This window comes from Sebastes umbrosus, chromosome 19 (genome assembly GCF_015220745.1).
Source record: "Sebastes umbrosus isolate fSebUmb1 chromosome 19, fSebUmb1.pri, whole genome shotgun sequence".
NCBI classification, from domain to species: domain Eukaryota; kingdom Metazoa; phylum Chordata; class Actinopteri; order Perciformes; family Sebastidae; genus Sebastes; species Sebastes umbrosus.
In genome coordinates, this window is record NC_051287.1 from 23,575,153 (window position 1) to 23,597,108 (window position 21,956).

The following is a 21,956-nucleotide window of genomic DNA, read 5'->3' on the forward strand; positions in this document are numbered from 1 at the left end:
GTTAACGCAATAATAACGCAAAATTTGTTTTAACGCCATTAATGTCTTTAATGCATTAACGTAACTTGCACTTTTTAGGTTGTAGCAATCTCAGTTTTAATACTTGAGTGAAGATACTGGTAAAATATGATTCTAGAACAACCTAATGGGTGCCAACCACCGTCATCCTAGCTTGTCGCGAAGGAGGTTAAATAACGCTCCAAACTTGCCCTAAATTTTGGCGGGGAAAAACTGTGCATGGCCATTTTCAAAGGGGTCCCTTGACCTCTGACCTCAAGATATGTGAATGAAAATAGGTTCTATGGGTACCACGGTTTCAATAACAAAATATATACATATATTTGCATATACTTGTCCACTCCCATGTTGATAAGACTATCAAATACTTGACATATTTCCCTTTAAGATACATTTTGAACAGTTAAAAAAATGTGTGATAAATTGCGATTAACTATGGACAATCATGCGATTAATCGCAAATTAAATATTCAAATCGATTGACAGGCCTAGATATTTCATATCCCCTACTGACGCCATTATATATGACAGCTCATTTGCACATGGCCCTGCAGTCTCATCCCGTTATGGCGATTGGTGGGGCATTATATGCTAATTAGGATCAACTGGTATGCACTTTCTAAATTTTTACGAGGACAATAGGATTTCATCATTATTAGAACACAGGCATACGAACAATTCAAGAACACGTCGTGGATCTGACTTAGACTTTTCTTTCTCAAGAAAAGATTGAAAAAAAGATATTGGTGAATGAGGTCCACTGTCCTAACTAGATTTTAACTGTTAAAACTTATCACACAATGTCTCAGAAAGTGTGTGAACAGTTTCTGCCCAGTGTGTACCCTGCACTATGCAGGCTTGTTACAAAAGTCAATAGTAATAGTAGGCCTACTCTTGTTTCCCTGTTCTAAGCAGTGGGACTCTGGTGTTGCTTGTGCTGGTTAAGTGATGTATATTGAACAAATGTTCTATTTGCTGATAAGAGTTCTGTTACTAGATCAGTGGGCACCTCAGAAAAACAGAGCCACACATGATTCCAGATGTTTTACATTTTCCCAACTAGAGTACAATGTGATTAAATCAATTGCAGAAGCGAATAGATTTAATTGAAACAACTACACCGTCACAGAAACAAGTTTAATCAGTAACCCTCTGTGACAGGAGAGTCCAGTGAATCCTATCAGAAGTTTGGAAGTAGTGAGACGCAGCCCAAGGTCAAAACCGGGGAGACAAAGTTAGGATAATGAATCCCCCCGTACTGAGTCGCACGTCTACCGCGGTCACGATGTTGCGAGGGGGACGGTAACGACAGCTGTCCGCGGCAAAAGTGGCAGAGCAGCTAATCCCTTTGGTGTGTGGGTGGTGTCACCGGAGCTCGCGAAGGGGTCCCTCAATTACTATAAAAGCCCCACTGAGTAGACAAAAGCATGTGCACTCACGATGGCAAACACTTACTTTATGGCCACAAACTAAACACTTTGTCAATGCGCTCGTTCACGCATAGAAACAGTAAAACTGACACGTACACAAGTGAAGTGGATGTAAATCAACCAGCGACTACAATACACGGGGCGACCCTAAAGCTTAAAAGCTTACGTTTAATTTCTTCCTCCTATTTATGTCCCTCTTCCCATCTTCTAGAGAAAGCACAACCTTTTTTACACGGGCTGTAACTTTAACACAGATCACGGACTGGCTTTTATGTCTTTCCATGTCCTGATTTTCTAGTAAAACCTTAGATCCTATTTACAAAGACAAGGACAATTTCATTTTTTAAAATTTTATTTGGGAACCATTTTTTTGTGATTAATCGCATATCATTTTAAAATTCCACAACCAATGCATTTACTTTAACTAAGTGTGCATGTAGGTAATTCTGAACTACATTAATTGAAGCCTATGAAGGCAGTTTGAGAGCATTGTCTATGTTCATAAACCCAGCCTTACAATCCTTACTCCCATTCCACAAAAGGCTGCATTTAAACCACGAGGTGAACTTGAATAACCATCATTTACCTGTTCTCATACACCGTTCATAGCTATACCTACGGAAAGTAAATGTACTGTTATTCATATACAGTATATCCCACAAAATCAATTTGTATGTTATTAATTGTGAACAAGCATAAATAGGGACGGATGCCGCCAAGGGAGGATGTCGGGGTGGATGGGTGGGTCAAAAAACATCGGAATTTTGCCCATGAGACCTGTGTTCGTGTTTTGTGTGAAACCAGAAGTCAACGTTGATGTATTAGTCACGGAACTTCCGTACCTAAGTTACGCCACTCCCGGAGCGGTGTGACACTAACAGTTTGGCATAATTAATCATGATCTTTTCCTAATCCTAACTAAGTCGTTTTCTTGCCTAAACCTAACCAAATCTATATTTTCCTAATCCTAACTAAGTGGTTTTCTCACCTAAAACTAACCAAATCAATCTTTTCCTAATACCAACTATATAGTTTTTTGCCTTAACCTAACCAAATCAATCTTTTCCTAATCCTAACTAAGTGGTTTTGTAGCCTAATCCTAACTAAGTTGTTTCCTGTGAAGACATCATTTTATTTTGAAAAGACTAGAGCGGAAATTGACGCTGGACATTCGTAGGAAAACTTTTTTTTTTGTAGGATATCATACGAACCATTGGCTAAGAATACGTTGGCGTATAAGACCACGTGCAGATGCTCAATATCAATGTCCAAAAATCCATCTAATTATTTTCCAAACCACTCATTTTCTTTAGAGTCTCTGGGGTACTGGAAACTATTCATGAAAAACAAAACATAGATTTTCTTCAGTTCAAAACAAATTCATCACCTAACACTGTGTGACAAAAACAATGTGTTTTCAATGAACTTTGTAGGAAATCAGGAACATTTCAACCTTGGGAATCTAGTTATAGTTTGGGTTTTCTGCCAACCAGGAACAGAAGTAGGTTTCAGTGTTGAATGTCGATGACTGGTAAAAACATAAGCCAGCCCCATTTAAAAAGGAAGAGCAAGGTTATTGTCTTATTGTGGCTATATACTAAAGCAAACAAAATAAAAAACAACACTATTTTGCCTTTCTAGCTTTTTGTCTACCCCGGTACATCTCCTTTAAGATACCGATACAGACGTAACAGTCACATAACTCAACACAATTGTGTCAGTTACATTCATCTTTACTGTTTGTGAGTTTGTCACAACCCAGATTGAAAATGATATCCTTTGAATTGTCTACAATAGTTCCAAACACAATACTGACGACGTTCAGGAGATCATTTCAAATTCTGCCTCCCAGGTTGCAATATCATACAGGGGCTCTTCTCATTTCTCGATTTTATGCCTCCTTATATCTTCGTCACCTCGCTCCTCTGGTTTGTGAACCCTGAAACTGATCTCATCGCGCCAACTCGGAGGACATCCCAATTGCTAAAATGCATCTCGATGAGCAAGGAGGCTTGCCAGAGGAGACATAAGCAAGAATGCAACGGTGTATATACTTTGTGGAAGTGTTTTTGGCATCCGTGTCTCATTTTGTTAAATGCCTGTTGCTTCCTCTTTCCTTGCTTCGCGTTCTCGCCACCTCTGCTTGCATCTCCCGTGAAAATGGGGTGTATATGGTGGTGTGTTTTGACAGTTTTCCTAATATTAGATTAAAAAAATTGCAATATATCGCCTTACTTACAGTATCGCGATATATCACAATATATTGAATCGTAATCCCTGTATCGTGATACATATCGTATCACCAGATACTTGCCGATACACAGTCCTAGTGGACACCCAGGCCTACTTAAACTTGATTTCTCACCGGAAAAGGCACACCTCCTTTATTATTATATAGAATGACATCTTAAGACCTTCACCTCTCTTTGCCTTGAATGCCTTTTTGGTTGGTTAGGTTTAGGCATGAGGAGTGAGAGGTTTAGGGGTAAGAATATCAAGGTAAGCCAACCACAATCAGAGTAGGGTCATGCCTTCAACGTGGTTGGAAAAAACGACTTGTGGCTGTCGGGCCATTTTTCTAACTATAGCTCGGGATGTTTCTTGACCTCAACAACTAGTCTCTCCTCATCCATTCATCAACACACACTAGATAGAGAGAGAGACAGCGAGAGGTGAAGAGAGGAAGAGCTGCTACGGGAGCCGGGATGTAGCAAGTGGGGGGAAAAAAAGGTGCTTTTTCAGAGGTAGCGCCACTAGAAATAGAGCAATGGCGTAAAGTGTCGGGAGGCGGCGTGTCAGCCAAGCTACCACTGCTTTGATGCAGCCTTAAGACGTCAGAAATTGAGGATGTACAAACTGGGAAACGGGAAAGCCCCCTGGGAGTCAAGTGCAGACATGTAAAATAATAGGAACACATGGATTTCTATTATATTTCAATCGCTATACATGTATGTATGTATGGACACCCAAGTGAATACTACTTCTCTGTTTCATCCTCTTTGGGTCATTCCCTCATATACTCACAAAATCCACATAAAGTCTTCACTATCAGATATCGCTACGTGGGAAGGGGAAGTTAAAATCATGCTTCCCATCAAAGTAATGTGACTCAGCTTTGCTCATCACCGAGCCTCCCATTTACATCAGCTCATATATCTGCCGGGAGTGTCATTGAGCTGTGCCATGGAACAGCACTCTAAACCCCACAGGGAACGTGCACGACTCCTTCCTACTTCCAGCTACGCTGACAATCCCAGAAATGCCTGGCCTCATTTCACCCAGCTATAGGCTCATATCCAACTAGAGTATAAGGGTTGGAATTTGTTTTTCAAAATGTTTTATTGTATTTTATTCCCTTTTTTTACTTTATTGCCTTCTCAGTGGTATATATGCAGTGGATAGGAGGCTTCCCCCCCTGCATGTGCGAGTTAATGTGTTTAAAATGTAACACATTTATAACAATATACAAAGACTAAAGCACCTGCATTCCCTCTCACCTTTGCTGCGCCTTCGTCCTCTGTGCTCTGTGTAAAACTTCATCTGGCTGTCATCTTCAGGCTCTGACCCTGATTCCCCTTGAGGACCGAACACGCCTCCGGGAGCTGGCAGAGAGGAGACGAGAGAGGAGAAAAGTGGAAAGAGATTTGAGAAGAGTCAATCAATCAAAGAATTTTAAGAAACAAGTTATGCTGAAAAAGAGATGGCAACTGTTAACTAGCAAGATTTTTCAGATAAGCAGTACTTAAACACTCTGCATGAGACACAACATGTGTGAGAACTGTATGAAAGCTAGTCATGACAACTGTGATTATGGTATACTGCTAAGGGGCTACAGCTGCAATAATTAATCAATTAATTGATTAGTTGTCAACTATTAAATTAATCGCCAGCTATTTTGATAATCAATTAATCGGTTTGAGTCATTTTTCAAGAAACAAAACAGTACAAATTCACTGATTCCAGCTTCTTAAATGTGAATATTTTCTGGTTTCTTTCCTCCTCTATGACGGTAAACTGAATATCTTTGAGTTGTGGACAAAACAAGACATTTGAGGACGTCATCCTGGGCTTTGGGAAACACTGATCGCCATTTTTCACCATTTTCTGTCATTTTATAGACCAAAAAACTAATTGTTTAACCCAGAAAATAATTTACAGATTAATTGACAATGAGAATAGTCATTAGTTGCAGCCCTATAAAGGACAAAGGGGGTTGAATTTAAGTTCAAGTTCAATTTAATTAAAATGCTAACCATTCAGGGCACTTAATTCACTCTATAGAAATTGCCCATTTTTTTTCCACCTTTATGCAGAAAAGTATTATGCATTTAAGTTTTAAGGAAATGCAATGTTTATTTTAGATGGCAATGATAATGATCTTAGTAGGGGGAAGTATCATATTTCTAGAACTGAAAGTATTTGTCCTCTGAATTACAGTACAAAGCATTAAAGCTGCAGTAGGCAATATTATAGCAAACGTGATTAAAAAGAGTTATTTTTTATAAAACGGTCACTATATCCTGACAGTAGTGCATGAGACAGATAATCTGAACAAAAAAATCATGTATCCTCCGGTGCTCCTAATGGCATCTGCAAGATTTCACAGAACGGAAGAAAACAACCAATCAGAGCCGAGCTGGAGCCTTGCCATCTCTGAGCAGCTGTCAATTACTTGCAAACTCCGATCAAACTGTCAATCACTCGCGAACTCCGATCGAACTGTCAAACTAGGCAGCGCTGCTCAAATGTGTTCCGAAACATCGTGTACTATTTAGCTGTAAAATGAGAAAGTTTGCGACCCGGCAGCTATGTTGAGATAAGTTGACGTACACATACGAAGCACCGCCCACCGGCCGGAGCAAACATTCTCATTTTCCATTTAAACAGTACACTACAAGATGTTTCTGAACACATTTTACACAAGAAATAGTCATTACAGTAATAGAATATTGATTCATATTTGATCAGCGCTGCCTAGTTTGACCGTTTGATCGGAGTTCGCGATTGATGACAGCTGCCCCCGTTGAATGGACAGCAAATAGGAACGCTCTCTCTCTCTGAAATGACCTGTGATTGGTCAAAGTCTCCCGTCACAGGCTAGATTTTCTAAAACCTGAAAACAGAGCCATGAGGAGGAGCAGAAGTCTAGTTATCTCTCAGAACACTTGAGTAAAAATATGCTAAAAGGTTATGGTTATTATTTTTTAAAGACTCTGCCTACTGCAGCTTCAACTGCTTCATGGAGATGATTAAAACCCGAACTTGAAGTGCAACCATTCCGATCCAATGGAAGATGCTCTGTTGTATTATGGAAGCATACAGTATCTTTCCCTCTTGGCCTATTTTTTATGGTGTTCTCCAGGGATCCATTCTAGGCCTCTTACAGTTCTTTCAATTCCTCTTGGGTTACATTACACATAAACACATCATCCGTTTCCACCAATATGCTGATTATACTCTGCTTCATGTTCCACTGAAATACACTAATAATAGACAAAAAATCACAATGTCTTTATCCTTCTTAATGTGGTTGCTATACCACCACCCAATGTGCCTATATTCAGCCTCTACGGAGGAAGTAAGATATCCCACTCTTCTCTACACTTTCCTGTCCCTTCTTCTCCGATCTGTTGGCCACTGTTGGTAATTTGTCCATCGTTACCGAGTCTCTGGAGCGCAGTTTGTTAATCAAATTGGGTCACATCCCCAGAGTGTGTGTGCATGTCTGTTTTAGAGTTCGGGGTAAGAGCAAGAGCGAGGCTGTGAGAGTTAAGAGGCTTTTGTTTGTACTGAGCTGCCACTTCGACATCAAAACACACATCCGACTGCACAGGGGCTGCCACAAAAGTGATAATTGCAAGGGATTTGCAAAGTGTTAAGCCACTGATGGATAAATAAGTAATCTAAAATAACCTAAAATATGTGTGGACGGCTTTGAACTGCAGTCTAAGCCTGATATAAACGCTATACCAGATTTTTTGTTTAAGATGTTTATTACTGTAAATCGCAGTTTTCAGCATTGTTATAACAAAGTCATTTAGCCCATAAAGAAATGGCTTTTTATGCGAATAACATCCGTCTAATTTGCCCATGCTTGTACATATGTTTTTGCTTGTATAATCCCCAGGATCACTGTGATTACTCTTCCTAATCTCCCAGAGTGGAAAGGGGATAATGGACAGAGAGAAAATCAATGCGTTTCTCTTGACTGTGAAGGAGTATCTGAGAAGGAATGCTTCACCTGTTGACAGAAAATGAAAACAAGGACACATGGAAAAAAAAGAAAAATGCACAATGGGGTTGTGGCGTGCTACGTCAATACCCCCGATCCATATCATAATGGCTCATACATATTTACTCTCCTATAAGAGGAAAAGCTTTACCCCCAGGGGGGTAATTATAAATCACAGTTAGACTTCTAAGTGCGGTCAGTGGAGACGTGTTTTGGAGTGACTGTACATGTAAACTAGGGATGCACCGATACTGATACCAGTATCGGTCGTACTTGCAAAATGGCTCCGATACAACGGCACCGATAACACTTTACAGCTTCGCAACGTTAACCTCTCGTCACCATCTTTCAGGTCCTCACGCTCCACCTCCCCGACGGTGTGGGCGAGACGGGCCGGTGGTGCGCCCGACCCCGCTGGGCCGGGATCCCACCACGCCGGTGCGCACCAGCCCTCACTTTCATTGCACCACAAGGTTTTGCTTGCACCCTCTGACTCGCGCGTGCGGTAGACTCCTCTCTCCGTGTTTCAAGACGGGTCGGGTGGGTTGCCGACAATGCCACAGACCCTGGGCGCCTTTTACGTGGGCCACAGCACGACGCGGTTGGGGCGGACCGGTCGACAGTCACACCGGGAGCCCCGTCTCTCCCAAGTGGGGAGAGAGAGCGCTGCGAGCCCTTTGTCCAGGGTGCATTGAGGTCCGGGCAGGGAGCGCTGTAAAGCTGCGACCGCGAGCCACCGTCACCCCGAGCCTTTCCAAGCCGTCCTAGAGCCGGTCGCTGTGCACTGCCTCCTATGCGGGACCTCCACCTGGCTGTTAACGAGGGTCTTTTGGCACAGAGAAGTACTCGTATCGGTACTCGGTATGTAAGTACTCGACGAAATGTAAGTACTTGTACTTGTACTCGGTCTGAAAAAAAGTGGTATCGGTGCATCCCTAATGTAAACAATATGTCAGCTCTCTTTTTTCATTATTTACGCAACTATTCGTTCACTTTTCATGCCACAACACCACGGACGCCTGCCTGCAAGTATGCGCCGTTATATAACCCACCTGACCCCATGTCTCTTGATAAATGTGTCTCATTCCTCACACTTTGCAAAGAGCTCTTTGACTCATTTAAGTTGGCTCTTTAGAGCATTCTTAAAGGAATACTTCAACCCACAAAATGACCATTTGTAAATCAATTACTCACCCCGTGTAACCTCAAATTCTTGAACAATTTCTTGAAGTATATTTCAAGTCTCATTTACCCAGGAAGGTATAAGAGGTCCAAAAGGGACACTATATCAGCCATGGTTTTAATTACCTTAAGAACTGTTCTTTTCTTCTAAAACCTCATACCTTCTTATTAAAAGTAGTTTATTGCCAACGATAGAGCAACATATTCTCTCTTCCTTATTCACCGGACACCGTCATAATTCCTGTGCAACTTGCGGAGCAGTGCAGGGTAAAATTCCCTCCTTTACTCACTTCATAAACATTATGTCATAGCTCGTGAACATTTGCCTGCACCATAAAGATTTTTAGACATGATTAAAAGTTCTATTAAGTTTGTGTGAAAAAAACAAAAGTGCGCACAGAAAGCTGTAATCATTCTTTTGGTCCGGTGCACTTAAACAGGTCGAGAGTGGAGTTGGGGTTTTTGAGTGTGAGAGAGTCTGGCGGTATTTGGAGAGCGGAGCCAAGGCAATGTGGTGTAAAATTGGTTCTGAATTTATGCGACGTGTTAGAACATGCCCAGAGAGGTGGTAGGTGGAGACGAAGACGGGACTGAGGAAGGGAGACAGAAACAGAGAGTCAAATAATATTTTCTATATTAAAAAAAAAGGAGCACGGCGACGGATTCATATTTCAGTTGTTCACATTGGGGGGAAAAAAAGTGTTACTTTCCACTTATTGAACCACAGTAACACATTATTTTGTCTAGGATGCATTCTAACTCTCTCCATATTTCATAAAATGGTATATTTATTGAATTCATCAACCTTTTATACGCAGAAATAAGTCCACTATTGTATTTTCATTTTACTTCTTTTCTTTTCTTTTTGTTTACTTGTTTATATCCATAATTCATTTATCCCTGATTCCCTTACAAGAAAAAACTTTGAGGAATCCTGACCTGCACTGTCCAGTATCAGCTATTTATTTCACAGTCACACTGATTGAATTTTTGGCAACAAGACTCGGTCAAAACCGAGTATATGTCTGGACCGTATATGGTCAGTATGTGAAATTTGTGGCTAAATTGTTACACAAATAGTCAGTGGTCATGTCTATTATGTTTTGTGAACAGCTTTTTCCACTTGTATCTTAATATTTGATAGAAAGACAACTTATAATAAAGAAAATTACATTCAATGATAGTAAATGGTAACATTTACTAGTCAATATATTATACATTTTATACAAGGTGAAAAGGTATTAGCATGACATACAATATGCAAGGTTAAAAGTATTTCAGTTTTTTATTAAAGCATGTGTATCAAAAGCATTCATCGTATAAGTGGTGTGTAACAATATATACATACGTCGCAAAAGTTTATGTCATCACTGACGTTGTTGTTGCCGTATTTATTCCTAGATGGAGTGTTAATGGAGCAGCTACAATGTTAGCATATCCTGGCACTGATCGATCCGAACTCCAAAGCATGATTTCACTTTTTACTAATCAGCATCATCATGTAGTTATTTCGGCAAACTTTTGATCCGTTTACAACAACGCCGCTGCCGTATTTATGCCTAGATGACGTAATGTTGAGTGTTGATGGAGCAGCTGCAATGTTAGCATTGTCTGGCATTGATCGATCCGAATTCCGTTCAGAAAACAAGCATTTTAAAAATTGTTTGCTTGTCGTATTGCGGACAGACCTGACAAAGCATGAATTCAGTCTTTTTACAAATCAACATCATAATGTCGCTATTTCGGCATCATTTTGATCCGTTTATTGCAATTAAATCACAGCACAGTCTGTTTATTTGGGGTTCATACCGCAGTAGCGGCATTTGGCTTGGTAGAGAGTCAGTTCAATGGCGCTGTATGTGAATACAGCTCGTCGCTAGGGGATGTTATGAACCCAGACACGACGGCGTTTGGTTTTCTGACATATCTGGGACTTCACCAACATGTACGAAACAGCAACAGTGGTTATTTCTTCCATGGCTGATGGAGGAAATGGAGGAAAGGGAGGCAAAAATTTGCTTTGAGCTTGGTGTGAATGCACTGTAACACAATACGAAGCAACAACATAACGTAACTTAAATGAACATGAACAATAGCACATGCACAACAACAGCACTATGTAATGATACATTGAACCGCTGACACGCTCCCCAGAAAACATAAACACAGAACTGTTCTCCGCCTTTTCATTTTGAAAGAACAACGGCCAATGAGGAAACTCCAACAGTCAGCCGACCAATCCTGTCACTTCATCACTCATTCACTCACTCACTCAGTCAGTGACAGACTTTTGCATTTGTAGGGCTGACCCTCTGCGGTCCAGCCAAAAAAAGTTACTATATTGATTTAAATCATTGAATCATATCGTATCGCTCTAGATGAGCCAAATATTGTCCTTGAAACGTTGTAAAAACGTTACACCCCTACTACCTATGTGTTTTGGAAATTACATTTTTTTTCTCTCATGGTCACTCAACTGAAAGGGATGTCTGTGTTGGCAGTTCTTGAGTTGGGAATTGTAGAGGTGCTTCAGGTTTGATCTAACATTCCAGCTGTGTACATCTGAAATAAACACTCAAGAACCATCAATTTGATACATGCAGTCTTCACATTTGACTTGGACCTTGAAGGACTGCGAGGGAGAATAAGTGCTTTTCGATTAAATAAAGGACACATGTTTCACACTGTGAAAGTAATTAAATTCTGTCTTTTTGAAGCTCAATACCTGGCTGATCTTACAAAACCAGGTGGCAGAAATAATCGGTTTTGACACGGCAAAACAGAGGCGGGGGGACGCAGATCTTATGATATCATATTATTATAAGATACTTATAATCTTTTACAGCAGTCTTCAAAGTTATAAGTTATATGCTCTGAAATGCTTTCAAATGTAAAATCCAAACAGCAGGGTTTAAAGATGAAAGACATCTTTGAAGGAATCTTTAAATACTAGATTAGAGAGAGAGAAAAATCTTAAATGAGAGGGAAATATATAAATCAGAGAAAAAGTTGAAGCTGTTTTTTTTATGCTTGAGATTCACAGTTTTACAGTCTTATTGGAAAAGACTGTAACAGATGTTTTTCCAAAAAAGGGGCCCCACTTGATCATCTGAGGCTGTACTGGAGTTTATAGGGGGACCGACATATCTGCGATTCGACCTGGGGCATTTAAGGCTGTGAAAGTTAGCAATAAAATGCATTGTAAATCTGTAGGCAGTGAAGTGAGACAAGGATGTACTGTAATGTGATCCCTGCAGTTTGGCTGTGATGAAATAAACGGCCCGTTCAAACTCCCAAGTCGTCAAATACGGCAGCTTGGTCAGTGGCCCATACTGTACGCGTCAAACTATGACGCTCGATGTGGCCGTAGTAATGGCGGGAGTAAAGAGAGGCAACAGGAAGTTAGGTGACATAGTGTAAAAAGGCTGTGTAGGGAGCATAAATGTGCTGGATACAGCGTAGGAGGCTGGGCCACCATTCATTCCTATGAAAGTTGCAAAATGAAGCCAAAATGGTTCGACCGCCCGATATGAAATTAAAGATCTTTCGCTCTGATCTGTTGGGTCCATGATAGAGTAAGCACACTAGAATTTCCTTTAACCCGATCTCGTTCACATGAATGGCAGTTCATAATGCTTAGCGAAATAACTCTGGATTTGGCTATTAGTGAATTTGACAACTTTTAGGACCTGATGGTTTAAATAAGGGCTAATCAAGTGTTTATACTGGGGAGTTGATTTACCTAAAAAAAAAAAAAAAAAAGAAATCCAATGATTTACAGATATCTCTTTCTCAATGTAAGTCTATGGGAAAAAGTATTTTTGGGTCCAATGGCATCACGTGACGGACACGGAAGTTGTAATTCCACAGTTTGGCCACTACGAAATTCTTCCAGGAGGCTTTGTAGGGAGGAGGTCGTGGTGGATGGATAGGTTAAAGGTACCATATTGTTCTTATTTTCAGGTTCATACTTGTATTTTAGGTTTCTACTAGAACATGTTTACATGCTGTAATGTTAAAAAAATATATATATTTTCCTCATACTGCCCGGCAACAGCTTGGGTCCATGTGTACTTCCTGTCAGTTGATGTTATTTACATACACTGCAACATTTAGAATGTTTATGTTTAAAACTGTGTAATGGTCAAAATATTGTATATTTGTGACATCACAAATGGACAGAAATCCTAACGGCTTGTTTCATATGCACAATTTCTGAATAAGGGCTGCGTGTATTTCTCTGTGTATTTCTCCGTGTATTGAACGTTTTGATAGTTTAACAGTATTTATATAGTACTTTAACCTGCTTTATGATATAAAACATGGATATCTCACTTTTTACAATATGGGACCTTTAAAAAACACAAGACTTTCACCCAGGACACCGGTGTTTGTGTCCCGTGTGAAACCAAAAGTCAATGTTCACTTGTTTTAAGTCAACGTTTAAGTTACGTAACATTACGTAATGTTTTACGTATCACATAACATACTTAACTTGCATCATGTAACATAGCCAACTTATATGTTATAACAACCCAGTGGCCAGAAAAAGATGTTGGCATTGTACATTTCTGCAAACCACAGGATACGTTTAATGAATACGTTTCACATCAGCCTCGTATCACGCCTGCAGACATGCACAATGGCGTCACTTTAGGATTATGCAACAAAACCACTACAGTTAGGTTTAGGAAACAACAACATGGTTGGGCTTAAAACTACTACGTTTGTACAGTGAAAACGACACTGAATGTTGTGGACACGGGACACAAACAAACAGCTGATTGAACAGCTATGTTCCGCAACCCATAACCTTAAAAAAAGCCCTTCGAAAAAAATGAGGCCTGGCCAAAATGTCCTCACTCTGCAAAAACATCCTCCACTCTGAAGGTCTAAAGCACAAAAAGGTTGCCACCAAAAATAGAAGTACACTACTGTAGTATACACACAGTAGATGCACGCAGGTCATGTACCATTTACACTCTCCACCAGACTTACACACATGAAAGCAGAGCACAAATTAGCCTTCCATTAAACGTGCACTTTCAACCTGAGTCAGATTAGCGTCTCAAGCATGAGCTAATTACACAATCTAAGATTCGGACTGCACTCCTCGCTGCTTTCTATGAGCGATCTTATTGTACTGACGAAATAGAATTACTCCTTAATGAGGTAAGATATAAGAAAATGTTTACTAAGGCTGCAATTTCAAAGCATATATAGAATATTAATCTATACAAAGGTTTGTAAAATATGAATATTTCTTCTGAGGTGAAGAAAAAGAGATGAAAAAAAAGATGCAGAAAATAAATAAACAGCCACCAAAAATGTAAACGAATTATCAAGAGAGAGCAATTGCCACAGTGCATTAGCAGCAGCTCAGTGAACACAGTGAACATCAAAATCTATTTCAAGTTTGATAACTACACAGTCAGAAACTCTCTGTAGCCTCTTTGTCTGGTATTATAAAATTATCACATATTTTTTGTCTTTTTTCTGTGTGGAGCTGTCGTTCTTTTGTTTTTGAACAAGTTTCCGTGCAGCTCCCTAGCACGTCTTTTTTGTGATGTGTTCACCTTTCGTCTGCTGTCATGGAGATTTGAACAGAAAGGCGGCCGGTAACATTTCCAAAACCTTCTTTTAATAAGTCTTTGCAGCTTACGAAACAGTGCAAGTCAACAACACTTATATATTTCTGTCATTTGCATGATCCTCCCTGAAATACATATGCATAAAGGATAGAGTTACATTTCACTGAACACACAAAAAGGTGCGTTGACAGACTGTGTGTGTGTGCATGTGATCCAGATGACAAGTGAATTGTGCTTCCAGGCTAGGGGCACCGGTTTGATGAATAACACACAGGAGAATACATCTGAAACAAGGTGCAGAAAGTCTTTGGGAAATCTGGCCCTGGGTCTTTTCTATTTCACTGCTTTTCTTCCTTTTTTTATACAATGTTTCTCCCTCTTTTCAGACCATTTTCTTTTGTCTTGATCTTGCTTCTCTCTCTCTCTCCCTCAGCGGTAATACCTTCCAAACCGAGTCCCATAAAAACATCAACTCCCAGAACACTGAGGCTAAACTCCAGCATGCCGGTACTACAAATTCCAATTACTGGGGCATCTCGCTTTCACAGTCCCTCTCACAGTTCTGAAGTCCTCTAGGTCTTTTTTCGCATCCTCATCTCTCAATCTACTCTGCCCTCCATCTGTTTTGTTACAATGGTGCATACGACCGGCACACCAGTGGCGGCTGGTGACTTAAAGAAATTGGGGAGGATAGGAAGAAAAACAGTTCACACGGTGTCATGCTATTTTTTTTTATTTTGCACTCATACCTCCGTTTTAGCTTACTGCGGCTTCAGCATGGGAATGAACCTCATGTGAGTAATGTGTCACTAGAGAGAAGCCTGTCTGTAAACTGCTGCCCGTACAGCAGTCCGTCAGACATACCGAGATCCAGAGAGCAGCAGCACGCTGGGCCGCCGTAGCCTACAATTCTACAATTTCATTTAGCAGACGCTTTTGTCCAAAGCGACGTACATCTGAGAGTTCCTACAACACAAGCGAGGATCTAGATAGGAGGGAGCAACGGGAGTACGTGCCAACAACAGCTTCAAGTCTGATCTGACACAGGTGCTGACAGGCAGTGCACAGAGGCAATGCCCAGGGTGGATAGAAGCAGATTTCTTTTTTCTTGTTGTCATCATCATTAACAACATCATCAATATCATCATCATTATGAATATCCTAATCAACACCAACAACATCCTCAATATCATCACCATCAATATCACTGTCATCAACATCATCGTCAATAGCATCAGTGTCATTAGGTGCGGAGGTGTTCATTAAATAGCTGGGTCTTTAGCTTTTTCTGAAAGGTGGAAAGGGACTCTGAGGATTGAATGGAGTAGTGGGCGGGAGGGAGTGTAGACCTGGTTGAGGGAGTTCAGGAGTTCAGGTAGGAGGGAGCCGTTTTTTAAGCAAGCAACATGGTTTTGAGTTTGATGCGAGCGGCAACCGGAGCCAGTGGAGGGATATGAACAGCGGAGTGACGTGTGCCATTTTGGGTTGGTTAAAGACCAGTCGCGCTAGCTCCCTAGTTACGGTGCCCCCTAACTATGATAGCTACAGACCTAGCCCCGCTAGCTACGGTGGCGTACGGTCTCCGCTCACCCAAGACTGGATCTCGGTATGGGCGACTGACTGCTGCACGTGTCCATAAGGGCTGCTACAACAAGCTAAGTTATGTTGGCAAATAGCTAGCTAGCTACTGTTTTGGTTTTTAGAGCATCTTTTGCTACTGCTCGATAAAAAAGGCTAGTTTGGAAATCATCATTGGACTAACACAATGTCAATATTGTATTCTTCTGGTTGTTGATTGGTTATGACCCAAGGGAGGATGAACTCCTTTGGACAATCACAGATTAGCATGAAAATAAAGGAAAAGGAAGTCCCGCCTCAAGGGAGGACAGCAGCACCCCGTCCTCCCTTACCCCCATCACCACTTTCTTGCCTGCCCTGCAGGTGTCACTGTTGGGAGCATTTATATCAGAAATAAAATGATGGATTTTTTGCCATTGGAGAGAAAAAATATTTTTATAAATGATACTGAGATTTTTTTTTAATAGTTTATTTTAACCAATTCCTCTTTTTTTTAATATTTTGATCTCCCTCTTGCCTCTCAAAAATAGAGGAGGAACAACCTCCTCTGCCTCTGCCTCTACTGCAGCACACTAATTTCCCTGCCAAAAAGAAATCTCCTTTATCTACAGTTAGATATGAAATGTCACGCATTAATAATCACTTTGCAATTACTTTCAATCAACACCTCGGAATGGTGCAATACTTCATTGAAAATATACATTATTCACTACATTCTCCTCACAGTCAACATTTTGATAAGGCAAAGGCACCCGCTGTCATCATTAACATTCTTCCTCAAGGATGACAACAGCGTGTTTTTCTGTGCAGAAATGCATATGCTCTCAGACTATAAAATCACACCTCAGTGTTGTGCAGGATACAAATTACAAATGCAGACAAAAAAGAAGGCATGTTGGTTAGTCACAGGGAGGATTAGATCCAGTTTTTACTGTGCCAACATATTTATCCAAATGCAGAAAAATAGGACAATTAGGACAAAATATAAAATAAACAATACTACATAATACTGAATACATGATGGAATTTTAGAATGCATATTTACAAAAAACAATAATATTAATAATAAGTTGATTGAAGAAAGCTATCAGAATCAGAATGATCTTTGTTGTCATTATACTTAGGTACAACACCATTTTGCATTCATTGTAGTTAAGATTAAAAACAAATACATAAAAGCAGTGATAATGGCAGCAAAAAAAATTAAAATATAGAAACAGTAGTAGCAGCACTTAAATTTGAATTTGCACATTTACAAAGGTGAAGGCTGCTGCATGTAGTGCAAGTATCTGGGAAATGATTAAGTGTCAGAGATTGTGAGAGTTTTTGATTATAGTGATTACTTGACATTAGTTCTAATAGATAGATAGATAGATAGATCGATCAATCGATCAGCGGATTAATGGAGAAATTGGAAATTGGCCAATGGAGAGAGTTAACAGTAAAAGGTAGAGGGAGCACATAAATAAAAATAAGACAAGAACAGTGAAAGGGAAACGAAGAAAACAGCTATAAACAAAAGCTTTGCAGGCAAAAGGAGAATGAGATGTCACAATTAAATACTGAAGCAGGAATAATGTGATTTGGTGTTAAAAGGGTTTAAAGGAGAAAGTAAGACAGACAGCGTGACCAGTGACTGCAGGGAGAAAACACACGTGAGATGGAGAGAACAAAAAGTCCACAGGAGAAAGAGAGAGAGAGAAGACGGTTTTCCTGTAATGAGAAGGATTAATAGTTATGGGAAAGCAGGGAGGCGAGGTGATAAGTTCAATCTGGATAGTATAAAAGCTAATCATCTTCTGTATAGGAGGGGGGCACATCACACTCTGGTAGAACTATAATATACTGTATTTTACATCAGCACAAAAAAAAAACAGCTCACACTAGCAAACCTAATGGACCTTATCTACTCCTAAAAATTCAGAGTAAGATTCAGAGAGCAAGAAGATTGCATTTAAGGTGCTAAATGCAAGATTTGGAGCATATCGGTTGCCTCCGCACGGCTCTCAACATGGCAACAGCTGAGGTGGCAGCTCGTAGCTAACAGTGCTAACAGCACTAACAGTGCAAACAACGGCAACAGCGCTGACAGAGCTAACTGTGTTAACCTGGAGGGGAACTGGAGGGTGGGTGGCACACTTACGCAATGGCGCCATTGGTCAGGACGGCGTTATCAGCTGTAACCGCCGTATGAGAGCAGTGCAGAGTGGCGGCCGTGAGCTAGCCAGTGGGGCACGCTCACATGCTTGCATGAACATGCAGTAAAAGGTAATGTGGCCAGCCCGGCGATGTAAACAAAGCACAGAGAAGCCTCAGATTACAACACACACAAAGGGAGAGCGACATCATTCTCTGCTCAGGTAGACATTACTCCTCTATATCTTTACATAGCAAATAGCTGTTTGCTGCTATATTAATGCTCTGGATATCGTATAGAGAACTAACCATGATTTCCTAACACTACACCCCAATGTTTTTTTGTTTTTTTGTTAGGGGCAGTAGATCAGTGACCAACTTTATAGTGAAAAGTCTATTCTATGCAGATGACTTTGTGCTCTCAAGGTCAGTTGTAAAGACAAGTGGGCACAGGTAATGAATCAAAAATCACGACCTTCCGTTAAACATCCATTCATGACATTTATTTATTTGAAATTAAATAATAATTATCGTTTATGAAAATAAACGTTATTGGCAGCACTGCATTATACTACCGTGAATGTGCTAAAACACACAGGTTAGAAGAAATTCAAATGAGATGTCAAATCATTTTTATTTCCAGACATAACTTAATATTAAAACTGACTTCACAGAATACACAAACATATAATATGTTTGGCTTTCTCATTCAACATGGCTCATCTAAATGGGACAAGGCATCTGAGTCTCAAATACAGAACCATACAAAAATAGTTTGCACATTACAGGACTCGGGATGGTTTTACTGGCAATTAATTTAAAAAAAAAAAAATGTTTGTGGAACCGAGGGCTATACAGATGGGTGTACGAGATCAGTGGTTCCAAGCCCTGGTTTCTGGGGACTAAAAATCCTGCTTATTTTCCTCCGGCCACAACTGATTGGCTAAAGTAGATGTTTGAGTTGATCAAGAGTTGTTGCCTTCCAGCTCTTGACTGGCTGAACACACCTGATCCAGCTAATTAGTGTTGGGTAGAGCAGGGAAAAGATGGAAAAAACAAGAAAGGCTGAAGCAGGGCTGGGAACCACTGAGTCAGAGCCAAAATGTACTAGTCAAACTTGTGCTCGCACATACCGGAAATTTGATTTCAGCTGTCAGAGCCTATACCCATATATGTGGTGCCGACCGATGTACACGGACTCATCATATATTATATTCGGGATAAATTTATATACACACAACAAGAAGCCAAACAAACATACATACAGTAACTATATATACACAGTGGGTGAATTATGTGCCTGTCTGGTTGGCAACTCTACAGAAGTGCCAGAGTGTATGGCAGTGCAAAGGAGGCTGAAATTAATAGTGTATGGACTGTGTAATAAATTATACATAGAGGTTAGCTACAGAACAGCACCCATTGAGCTGAACTGCCATGCAGGACACCCAGTCCTCCTTAAAAACACTTCAGCTGGGCAGATGTTTCTCGACCCAGGTGCCTGAACCTGCATTTGAAGGGTAGCCTTATTGCTCGTTATGTATAATGGATATACAGTGCATCATGTATATGTGTTGCATTTTATAGTAGGGCTGAGATGATACACGAAACTCCCGATTTGATATTTATTCCAATTTTTAAGTCGATTCTACAAGTACTGTCATTCGATAGTATGATTTATTGCAATTTGTGTTAACTTTTTTAATACTAGACCATCGGGATAAGTTAAAATCATACATTTCTAGGGACTTTTTTAATATCTTATTTCCATATATGTATTTTGTATACAGTTCCCTTTGTTAACACCTTATTTTGAAAAGTGGATGTTGTCAATCATGTATACTTTTGCTATCTTCACCAAGTCCGTTGCTAGCTCTCCCGTCAGCTCCGTTCTCTTTATACATCCATGGTCAGCTCCATCGGGGCCGTTTGAACGCATATAACATAAATGTCAGTATATGGGTGCTCTACGGTTGTAGCGTCGGCCGATTTGACCACGGAGATGCGAGTGGCGGTTGGCTCGACCGTGCGTTACCGCGATACGATAACGTTTCCCGTCCGTGGCAGAGTTAGCATGCAGCTTTAGCCGTGATGTTTGGCTCTGCTTTTCTTGGCAATATGTGAAACCCAAAGTGTTTCCATACTTTACTGGATGTGTAGTGTTTACCACTTTGGATTTAACATGTGAGGGTTCAAGTCGTATCCACGCGGACCCTCCGCTGTTTTGTACTTCCTTGTTGCGGCCAGCTGCGGTTTGTTTCGGTTGACGGATACGGAACGGATGGGACGTCACGTTACTCAGACTACAACAATAAAAGCGGTAACTCCCTTCTACCTCCTCATAGGCTCAAATGAAGCAAATACTGTATATCGATTCTGGTGTTAAATAAAATCTATTTGAAAATCATAAAAAATGTATGATTTTATAGTGCCTTCATGAATTTGGCTCATTGGACAGACTTCATGTCTTCACTTCACTGTGGCAGTCCTAGCTAGCATGTCTAAACCTTTAGAAATGAAAAGGTTAAGTGTAGCTTTTCCAGAATACCACTCATATAATTATACAGACATGTGAATCAATAAACGTGTGAAGGCGAGACAGCTGTGTGAGGAAAAAAAAATCTTTAACAGGTCGGCCAGTGTCTGTTGTGTGAAAATAAAAGACAGCATGGGAGGAAAAATTGTTAATATAAGAGAATACCTGCCAGCATGTATGTCGACAGGTGGCTTGTGCATTCAGATGCTTTTGTGTTCATAAATACTATATGTGCACGAGGCTGTATACTCTCATTTACTGCGTGCATATACAGTATGTGCATGTGCAGGCTCTCACAACTCCAATGTGACCTCGATGCCTTTTGTGACAAGACAAACTTTCTTTACTTGTGGCTGCTATGCTTACAGCTAAATGTCAGCTCGTGTATGTATATGGTGCAGTGTATATGCTATGCGTACCCCATGCTACATGTGTGCCTGAGCACATATGCCCGTGACAATGTGTTTGTGAGTAAATTAAGCTGACAGCAACACCAGTCCCCACATGGCTCAGCGACTGGTAATCACATTAAGGGCACAGCTGCATTCGGCAGTCAGTTCTGACACCAGTAAGCTAAATATCTCCCGACTCAAACTCAATGCAAACTGGCATCTGCATTCATACAAAAGTGAGAGTATGCAAATTTGCCATTTATAATGCACGAGACGGCATCCGAGAGGCTGCGAGCAAATTTGAGAAGTTGTATTCATCGAGTCGTATTTGCGGAAATATGTATATGTGAGTGGTTATGAAGTTTGCAACTTCACTGCATCCATTGAAATACTGACTAAACATTTTGATCATGATTATTAAAAACAATTGTTGTATAAATTCTAGGGCTGTGCAAATAATATATATATTTTTTTAAAGAAGTTACAATGTGGCCTACTGCAATGTTCAAATCACAGTATTTGTTAAAATTGCAATATTTGTTAAAGGTGAAATGTGTGTAAAAATACCATTTTAAATTGAATATTGTTGTCATGGCCTACACATCATATTCTACAGACTTAAAAAATCATCTTTGTTTTGTAAAGATCCCCACAAAAATCACACCATAATCATTTTGATATGTATTTTCAATGAAAATGAGATTAATGATGTGAAAATTCCCTCTTAATATTGCAAATCATATTGCAATTGTAATATCAGTTAAAATAATCACAATTATATATATATATATATATTTTTTTAATTTTCCAGCCCTAAAATAAATTTCACAATTGCAATTCTGAGGATGTTTTAGAGAAATG

At 40.1% G+C, this 21,956-nt stretch overlaps 1 protein-coding gene across 2 annotated transcripts in view; it reads right to left on the reverse strand.

Annotated features, from left to right (window-relative positions):
• Positions 1-21,956, reverse strand: part of LOC119478316 (astrotactin-2-like) — a 624,157-nt gene that overhangs the window by 212,336 nt on the left and 389,865 nt on the right. For both annotated transcript variants that reach the window (XM_037752984.1, XM_037752983.1), the window contains exon 5: positions 4,946-5,050. In XM_037752984.1, the coding sequence (XP_037608912.1) occupies positions 4,946-5,050 (105 nt within the window). The remainder of the gene's footprint in view (positions 1-4,945; positions 5,051-21,956) is intronic.